This window comes from Eucalyptus grandis, chromosome 9, assembly GCF_016545825.1.
Source record: "Eucalyptus grandis isolate ANBG69807.140 chromosome 9, ASM1654582v1, whole genome shotgun sequence".
Lineage (NCBI taxonomy): Eukaryota > Viridiplantae > Streptophyta > Magnoliopsida > Myrtales > Myrtaceae > Eucalyptus > Eucalyptus grandis.
This window is the reverse complement of record NC_052620.1, coordinates 12,286,731-12,296,770: the sequence shown is the minus strand read 5'-3', so window position 1 is coordinate 12,296,770 and position 10,040 is coordinate 12,286,731. Positions and strand designations below refer to the sequence as shown.

At 39.9% G+C, this 10,040-nt stretch overlaps 3 protein-coding genes across 3 annotated transcripts; 2 read left to right on the top strand and 1 right to left on the bottom strand.

The window, feature by feature from the left end:
* The first annotated feature begins 605 nt into the window (after nt 1-605).
* On the top strand, nt 606-3,009 carry LOC120288393 (ankyrin repeat-containing protein At5g02620-like). The gene is made up of 2 exons (XM_039302347.1): nt 606-1,227; nt 2,891-3,009. Exons 1-2 carry the CDS (start codon nt 606-608, stop codon nt 3,007-3,009), a joined length of 741 nt encoding a protein of 246 aa, XP_039158281.1.
* Nucleotides 3,010-3,488: 479 nt separating this feature from the next.
* On the top strand, nt 3,489-6,993 carry LOC104418313 (ankyrin repeat-containing protein ITN1). The gene is made up of 2 exons (XM_039301394.1): nt 3,489-5,558; nt 6,158-6,993. Exons 1-2 carry the CDS (start codon nt 5,058-5,060, stop codon nt 6,884-6,886), a joined length of 1,230 nt encoding a protein of 409 aa, XP_039157328.1. The 5' UTR covers nt 3,489-5,057; the 3' UTR covers nt 6,887-6,993.
* A 131-nt stretch (nt 6,994-7,124) lies between these two features.
* On the bottom strand, nt 7,125-9,243 carry LOC104418314 (hypothetical protein). The gene is given in 6 exon segments (XM_010029617.3): nt 7,125-7,484; nt 7,654-7,786; nt 8,310-8,372; nt 8,734-8,780; nt 8,869-9,129; nt 9,132-9,243. Coding segments are annotated over 6 exon segments (633 nt in total). The 3' UTR covers nt 7,125-7,467.
* Nucleotides 9,244-10,040: the final 797 nt, after the last annotated feature.

The following is a 10,040-nucleotide window of genomic DNA, read 5'->3' as shown; positions in this document are numbered from 1 at the left end:
AACCCAATCCAAGGTCAATTTTTATCTCGAAACTAAACCAACCAAAGTCGACTTAACTCTAGCAATAACTAGCAATATATAATGTTGGAATGACAATAAGATCAAGATAATAATAATACAAGAATTTAACGTGGAAATCTAATACAGGAAAAACTACGGACTACCAAAGAACTTCCACTAATCACTAAGAATAGTAGTATACATGAAATATTCTTCTCTAATCACACACTAGAGGCTTAACATCAACAATATAACTATATTTCCTCATTTGTGGATTAAAATAAATGGAGAAAAAAAATCCTAATCGCGATTGGAGAATTTGGAAAAGGTTCTCAATGAATAAAATTGATTAACTCGTATGTTGAGGAAGAACGGTGTTTGTGCGCGTTCAGTAAAGATGGTTTTGGACCTATTGGTAGCTTTCTGTGATCTCACCTCGTTCTCCACTGGGTCGTCCCAGAAGTCATTGACTACCGAGTTTCATGGAAAACGCTTCGAAGTTTCTCTCGTGGGTCACCTAGATTACGCGCAATGTCTTCAACCACTCGGACAGAAGATAAGCCGTATTTGGTCTCCGGGAGAGGTAGAGGGAGAGGGAGGGAGAGATGCTGCCCGAATTGTATGAGGCTGCAATTTCGGGAGACTTCGATTTACTGATGAACTTGTCCGGTAGTAATCACTCCGATTACATCTTGAACCAGAAAACGCCGATGGGCAACAACGTTCTCCACATTGCGGCGCGACACAAGCAGGCAAGTTTCGTCGAGCAGCTCATCTATCAGCACCCCTCCGGAGGCTCTCTCCTCTGGCAAGAGGACTACGAAGGTCACACTCCGCTGCATACTGCTGCAAGAGTCGGGTGCGACGACATAGTCCGAGTGGTAATCGACTATCTCAGAAGTTCGCCGCATGGCGACATCGAAGGAGGTAGGCTGGTCGATCTTCTTCGGAAGGCAAACACCGACGAGGAAACTTCGCTGCACCAAGCAGTGAGGAACGGCCATTCCTTAGCGGTGAAGTTGCTGGTTGAAGCCGATCCGACGCTGTGCGACATCTCCAGCCGCGATGATGAGTCCCCGCTCTATCTCGCAGTTGCACAGGGGTTTTTCGATATTGCTGAACTCATATTAGATGCTTCTCCACCACCGTCGCCGTCATCATCATCCTCTAGCAAAGGCCCCAAAGGCATGACAGCGTTGCACGCAGCCATTTACTACACATCGCAAGGTATGCGCGCCTGTGTCTCCTGCGATTTACAATTCAGTTGCGTACGATCTTTCTCGCTTTTCGTTTTCCTTCTTGCGAGGAAGCATCCTTATACTCGTCTTTTTTAGCAAAATATTGGGTACTCCCAGGAGAAAATACTTTAGCTTTTAAGATGCTCTCCGACCAATCTTCTATTTGAAGTAGTGGTAATTTTCGGCGGTCATTTTCAAGCCTTGTTATTGCATGCCCCGGGTTCATGTTAACCGGGAGCATGTCGAGTTGTTAGATTTGGTAAGATCCATATAATCCCAATTGCCTATATGCATTGGGCTCACATGCACTCGGCGCAAGCGGGAAATCCTCGATTTTCATTGTTGGAGTTGCATATAAGGGTGATGTAACATTAGGAAAAAAAAAAAAACTATGAAGTTCGAAGAGCTTAAGAATGGAGAGAGAGAAATAGGGGTTAGCATGGTTGTAGGATAGAATCAGGAATGTGAGAATCATAACGGTTCCAAATTCTAAGATATAAAGGGTAGGTTTTAAGTTTCAAAAATTAAAACTTGTTCCAATTGGTAGGTTCTAAATTGATAGGTTTTTGTGTTTTTCTTGTTTTATGTCTTCACGCAATTTTGCTACATTCTATCGCGTCCAATGATGAAGCGTGTAATTTGAAACTACTAGTCCAAGTTTCTATTTCTAGCAACATCCATGATTGAGATTTTTATTTTGTTAATATTCCATAATCTTAAGTCTAAATATGAGTTGTGATTAGTAGATTGTAACAAATGATGGTCATTGGAGGTGACGATTTATTGTAATTATTCAATTAAGAATATTGTGGAATATGGGTAGACCTTAGAACTTATGATTGGATATATAATCTTAAACTACTAGTTTGAACTTCCATTTCAAGCAATATGAGTAATTAAGACTTTGACTTTGTTAATATTTCATAATTTTCATATGTCTAAATATGAGTTGTGATTATGGATTATAGCAAATGATGGCTATTAGAGGTGATGATTTATTATAATTGTTTAATTGAGAGTATAGGTAGAACACGGATAGACCTGGAACTTATGACTGCATATGTAAACTTAAACTACTAGGCTAAGGGGGTGCATGACAACCACCAATTTATGTTCCAGAAACAAATTTTCTATTCTAGACTTGTTTCTGGAATAGAAATCCATTTGGTAAAATTGTTTCATTTTTCTATTTCTAAAATAGATTCTTGTTCCAGAAATAGGTTTGAAATAGAAATCGGAAGTAAAATTTTCTACTTCTCTATTTCTAGAACAAAAATCAGAAATAATTTCTCACACAAAACTCACAAAACTCTCTAACCCTAATTTCGGTGACTCTCCTTCATCTCCTCTACAACGTCTTTGCCTCCTCCTCTGCCGCTCCTCGACGTTGCCTCTCCTCATCTCCTCGACGTCGTCTCTTCCACTGGACGCTCCGCCTCTCCCTCTCCCTCTTTTCCTCCACCGATGCGTCGACTCTCCCTCATCTCCTCTACTGGACGTCTCCCTCTCCCTCTTCTCCTCCACCGACGCCTCTACCTCTTCTCCTCCTTCGACGCCTCTGCCTCTTCTCCTTAAATCTACGCCTTGCTCAGCTCAACACCGTCGTTGACTTTGATGACGTCTCCTCAACGCCTCTCTCGGATTTGTGCCAGACGCCTCCCTCGGATCTACATCGGATGCCTCCCTCAGATCCACTGACGATGTCCCTCTCGAGAGCGAGTACGGCATCACCCTTGATGACAACCAACTCCCTCAGATCCCATTCTATTAGAGTTTTGGGAACCTTTGGCTATCATGCGCAAGAGCAATGCATCTGAATCTCTTTTTTCTATTGTATGAAGACTATTGATAAGTATATTGTTTGACTGTAATTGCCTATCTAGGTGGATGCTAAAGAATTTTGTGTGAAAATTTAGAAAATTTGATATAACAACTCCTACTTTGTATTTAAAAAAAAATGGCAACTTTACCAAAAAAAAAAAAAAAATCTTACTTTGTATTTGGGCTCATAAGCATATGAAATTTGTAAGAATGCACATCTCACTTGCTACAAAATGAAAATTTTGTTTTAAGAAATAGAAATTTTATACTATTATCAAACGAATTTCTATTTCGAAATAGAAATTTTGTATCGTTATCAAATATATTTTTTTGCTCGAAACTCGTCCGTAAATAGAAATAGAAAAATTTATTTTTCTTCCAAAATCAATTTTAGGCCAGAATGATTATCATTTGCGCTCTAAGCTTCCATTTCTAGCAATATCAAGGATTGAGATTTTTACTTTGTTAATATTTCATAATTTTTGTATGTCTAAATGTGAGTTGTGATTAGTGTATTGTAGCAAATAATGATTATTAGATGTGATGATTCACTGTAATCGTTTAATTAAGAGTATAGGTGGAATATGAATAGACTTTGGAGTAGAACTGAAACTTGTGATTGGGTAGTTTCCAGATTTTTGAGTATACATGGTAGGTTTTAGTTCCAAAAATTAGGGAACCTGTTTTGATGGATTAGTTTTAGATTTCAAATGTCTGAAACTTGGAACTGCTTATCTCTATAGAGAAATAAGTGGGATGCAGAAACTACAGCAGCAGGCCATCTGGCCAAAAGAACTCGACATCTAAACCACAGTTTTACCTGACTTAGCTATCGGACGTGTGTTCCTCTCTTGACATACCATCAAACCAATCAAAGGGTTCTGTACTTTTCTTCAACCTGATTAGATAACATGTTGTGAAGGCATTAATGCAGCAAACACGAAGGCTTGCTTAATCATGCAAAAGCACTTGGGAATCATCTTGAACTTTTCTGTGAACTCTTACTAATTCAACACGGTATCCATGTAAGTCCTTGTCTAATTGTGAGCAACGTACTACTGGTAAGGCCGACTATCTGTGTTTGCCTATCATTAAGTTCTGTAATTGTGTAATTGTGTTAAATTACGTCATTTAGGGCACTAAACTTTTATTAAACTAGGGCCTATTCGTGCCACTTTCAAGTTAGCTGTATAATTGTGTTAAAGCTCTATTGATTCACGTTATTATAAGTCTTGACATGCATGAAGTATGCCTAGGCCGCCGGCTCTGGCCTTGCCGGAGCACATCACTTGCCCTGCTGAATAAATAGAGGGAACTGCTGCTCATGTGACTTCTGAAATGTCTGCATTTGGTAGGACGAGAGCAAGTCGTGTAGTTTGATTTTCGCATTAGATAAATCAGCAATGCCATGTGCAAATAATTTAATGAGGCCTTTAAAATTTTTCACCAGTGCAATTTGGTCTTCTAAATTCTGTTTCGTGCAATCAAATCTTCTGACTTTCTTGATTTGTGCAAAGAAGCGTTTTGTTTACGAAGGCTGACTAATACCGTCGAATTATGATTTAGTTTTTGTTTTTCCCGTTTGTTTTCTACTCATTTGATAGCAAATTAACATCACTGTGTCATTTCCATCACATAAGCAACGCTACGTCGTTAACTAAGTTGACGGTTTGGCTATAGTGTTGGACTGAAGGATTTGATTACACAAAGTCCAGAGAGTTAGAGGACTTGATTGCAAAAAAATAAAACTTAAAAGACCGAATTGCACAGGTAAAACAAGCTAAGAGAATTTAGTTAAACAAAACAAAATTGGAGGATCAAACCGCACAAATGTTGAAACTTAAAAGGACTAAATCTGTACTTAACCCGAAGAAAAAAAGTTCATCAAGCTGCAAGTTGAACATGATAAGTTATTCTGAAGGCACAGGAAATCTGTCTTAATAGATTTTTGATGGTTCTCTTGGTTATGATCTGTGTGAAGGACATGATTGCCTGAGAATGATCGTGAACAAGAGACCACACATGATCAGTGAAGGAGATGACATTGGGTGGACTCCTCTTCATTATGCTGCTCACTTTGGCAAAGTCGAAGCAGTTCGAATATTATTGCAGCATGAGGTTTCCACTGCTTACCTGTTAACCAAGGATGGCGCCACCGCTCTTCATATTGCAGCACTTCTTGGCCATATCAATGTACTGGACGAGCTGATTGCATTCTGTCCTGATGTTTGCGACTCGATAAACAACAGAGGACAAACCGCTCTTCACTCTGCAGTATTAGGCCGGCAGATAAAGGTCGTCAAGCACATATTGGAGATGCCGAACCTGGGGGATCTTATAAATGTACGTGATAAAGATGGAAACACCGCTCTCCATTTGGCTGCTCTTTGCCGAGATTACAGCATGATGAACATCCTGGTATTTGATAAGAGAGTCGACATCAGAGCCACGAATAAGGAACGTTTGACAGCCCTAGGAATTTTCGATGATCATGAAAAGGTACGCTTTCTTGAATGGTGATGCAGCTCACATCGATTTAACTTAATACTTTCTTGATGTCCATCAAAAGCTGGGGACCTAGTAGAAAGAAATATTCATAATGCGTATCATATGCCATTCTCAAATGACGGTTTTAAGAGATCTCTCCAAGCCCTTCACTCACTTCACTATTTATAGTCAATTTCCACATTGTAGTCTTAGGCAAAACCTCAGCCTTCGGCATATGGCGAGGGTCAGTCATGAAGAAAGCGCAGACAATAACCAAATCGAGCTCACTTTTCTTCCTTGAGTTTATCCTTAAAGGCAGTGCTGAGTAGGTTTTTCTTTCCCATCAACACCATACTTTGTTTAAGCCAAAGTGCAGAGTTGACCTTTATGCAAAACTGATCTTACACTGTAAGTAACTTTCAAATTCTACAACTAAACTGTTTCATCTCAAGAACGGAAGATATTAGAAGGGTCTTGACATGGTCAACAACTAGTCAGGAACATCTTATATGTCTACTTTCAAGGATCTTTTTGTATGCTGTGATCAAATATTGCCCCCACCCATGTAAGAAAAGCCAGAATTGATTGATTGATTTATTCTGTGGACTTAGGTTGGCCTTAAAGCTGCAAAACTTCAGTACTTGCTGGAAGCATGGTTTTGTGTCAACGATATGCAAGACCGGGTTATTAAACATGTAAAGAGACTTGAGAAGCAATATGGTGAGGAAAGATCAAGCATTTCCATAACCACAGGGAGCATGGCCTACCCAGAGAAATTCGATACATCAAAAGGATGTGCGCATGACAACCATCTGCTCACCGCAGTGTTTATCGCCACTGTCACCTTCACGGCAGCATTCACAATGCCTGGTGGCTACAACAACATTGGACCTGACCAAGGGACAGCAACTTTCGCAAGACGAGCAGCTTTCAAAGCCTTCGTGGTGTTTAACACAACAGCATTCTGTTTCTCAGTCCTTGCAATCTACCTCCTGTTCGATTTGTCTCTAACTGGCAACTTTGAGCCCATGGGAATGCGATATGTGCATGTTGCTGGAGTCAGTATTTACATTGCTGTTCTAGGTATGGTACTAGCCTTTGCTTCGGGCATGTACATTGTGTTGGCCAAAACCATTGGGTTGGCAATCAAGGGTTATACTCTGGCAGGGTCACTGGTAATGATTTGCTTGATCATTCGATTCATGAACCCAGAGAACAGGTTTGGCTTCCGAACTTGTCCACCTGCAAGATCCATCAGGAACTTGTCGGTTGGTTGTGGGAGGATTAGGACTGCTGGTAGGGAATCTAGTCTTCAATCGTCATATACGTGCAGGTTGTGATGGGTAAGGAATGAAAACAGAGAATGTAAACTAGTTGATTCCATTCTTTATCATGTATGTCCACATTGGAATTTATCATATATCATTGAACCAGTCAATTTAGCAAACAGTGCATTCATGAACTACTAGCACATCATACAACTGGGCTCATGTGCTAGATGGGAAGTCATATTTTTCCAATCATGCCATAAAAGTTTTTGTCCCTGCAAAAAGAACTGCAGTCTTAAATGTGTCAGGCTTGAAAAATATTTTTTGAGATTGACAGGCAAAGGCAATGGATCAGCAAACCTGAGTTAGCTATGCAGAAGAAACATTTGATGGTGCATGTGACTGAACAAGCTCAATAATCTACTTGACCCATTGACATAAAAAAGACGAATACATCCCCAGAAACGAGACAGTGCAGTAGCCCAGCACCTATTTCCAATGTTAGGAGAATAAGCAGCAGCAATTCAATTTTCCATACAAGCTCAGATTCACTAATCATGGCAAAAGCTTCTCTATTATAGCAGTGGCAATTAGACTGAATCAACATTTTGCTGCCACTCCTGAAGCATGATGCCTGACAGATTTAAATCTCGTCAATCTTCATCAGATTCTGCAATTGAAGAAAGAAACACGGGTTAAGATAGAGAAAGAGGATAGTTTCCACTCTGAGAAAGCAATATCCCTCCATCTGCCGCTAGTCCATTTGATCCTTCCGATTAAACAAATTCCTTGTCTTTACATCTTAATGAAAAAAATTTCTAACACGGATCCAATCATACCCTTTATCACTTCCATGTTCTCTTCTTTGTAGACACCGAGAGGAGAACCACGGACAGATAGAAGCATCTCCCCAGGCTTAGGCAACCTTAAGGTTTTAGGTGTCATCCCTATGGAGAGCCTTTGGCTACTCAGCTGCAGAGGGCAAGCAATGAGGTGAAAGAGAATTACGTACCATATGGAGAAGAAGAATTCCATCACAAAGTAGCGGAGGGCACTAATTATTTGATTACTACGTTAGTGCTGAAAAAAGCACTCATGTAGTTCTGGACATTTGACTACTTTTAATGTCACTATGTCACTATTTAGCTGAATAATTTCAGCAAAAAAACCATTTAAAAGCACATGTAAAGGTACGCATTCTTACAAGTCTTGGCTGAACATAGAAACTTGGCACATCTTTTACTAATAGGTTTTAAATGGGCAATCATGTCACCACAGTTACATAAAATGCCTAGCAAAGCTCTGATACATAGCCTCAAAAGTTCCAATAAGGTCCACAGTTTCTATCATACCTCCTACGTTGTTTATATGCTTTACTTCTAAAATGATGCAGAGTGCCTATCTCAATTTTACATCAAGACTTTTTTGGCAGAAAACTTTACGTTAAAATGAAAAAATAAATTTGGGTGTGCCAAATAGTTATTCAGAAACTAACCCCAGGAGTTCTAAGAGTATCCGGCAGACCGAGCATCTGACAGTCTGATGGCTCATCCAAAACCTATAACAATTTTTTAAATATAACATGAAATTCATGAGTGAAGGTAGAGGCAAAGTCAGGTTAGGTGCAAGATTCTATAGACGCCCTACTGTCATTAAATGAACTGGTATTTGTAAAAGGGTAGAACTCATAAATTTCATCTTTAGAAAGATGAAATTACTATATCAGGAACAGTCTCTATCTAAAACAAGATCAAAGAAGGAATAATCATTGCAGACTGGTTTGAGTATCTGTTGGTTGTCTATTAAAACAGGAGAAGACAGCAGTGGCAAGAGGCAAAAGATTCTTAAGGGTGCCTGTCTTTAAGCTGCATCATCTAATAGGGCTAAAAGCTAGACAATGAAAGCTTTGAAAGACATACAAAGTCACTCACTTGCAGATTTTCTGAACTAAAAAGGCCTGCTTTTCCTGCAACAATCAAGTAGATCCACTGAGTATAGGAGTTGGATATTGAATATCTTTCCTACGTTATGCATGCTTTAAGAACAAAATGTACCCCCTTTACTGGAAAACTCAAAGCCGCCAAAGTATGGAATTGCCTCAGAGTTTCCAGAATGAGCAATGGACATTCGGTGGACAAGTGAAGCACGTAGAGCTTTTCCATCAGTGTTGTCCAGACATAATTTTCCATCATTGTTATCCAGACATAATTTTCCATCTTTATTTCCCCAATGGACTTCGAACTGCCCATCTTCTCTGTCTAGCTCAAATGATAGATGTGGAAGATTTTCAGTGAAAAACTGAAGCACGGGACTCCCATCTGTTCCTCGGTCATACAAGAGCGCAGTAGACGTAACTCAGTCAGCAAATGCTCAATCTGTACATCACGAATAGCTCTGATTGCTGCAACTCTTTTTTCCACTGTGGACATTATACGTGAAAAAACATAAGAAAGACCCAAGAACAATTACACAACCTAAAATATTTCAAGACAACCCATCTCAACTTCTAATGGAAAAACCACTTAGCCAAGGAAAAACTGCCAGGATAGGTGCTTAAACAGTTTCCAAGTTTCCCCTAAATATTAGCAAAAAACTCAGTTGCAGTTTACCTCTAAATGTAAACATTTACGATTGATCAATGTACTTTGGATTGAGAATCCTTAAGCCAGCACTTTACATATATCTAGTCTTACCATGGGCAACTTAACTAACCACATATTGAAGTCGTCAAAAGTTCAAGAACCTATATAACCCGAATAGTTCTAACATCATAGAAGGATAATGGCCATCCAAATTGAAGGCCTAGAAACTGCAAGTGGATTAACTGCATACAATAGCAAAAATGATCATAATAAATAGATTCAATGCCGCTGAAGATATGAATCATGCACCTTCTGGGTCCGTCGAAGCATCGTCCTGGGCTTTGTCTAATGGCCTTTCCTCATCTCCACCGGGCGGTGAAGGGGGTCGTTTAACAGTTCGCTTCCCTCTCTTTCTTGGCATTTAGAGATTTCAGTTTGCGTCACGCACCCGTGGGCGCAACGGTCAAATGGGATTAGCCGCTAGCAAAACGGTCTTGTAAGCAGCCGTTCAATAGAGCGGTGTAGAAATCTCACCACTGAATGGTGCTGGAGCCTGAAGAAACACACCCATTTAACAATGTCAGTCGACACTAACAAAAGCGCTCTCGAAATCGTCTAATACTCCCCCTTTTATCACCCTGCAG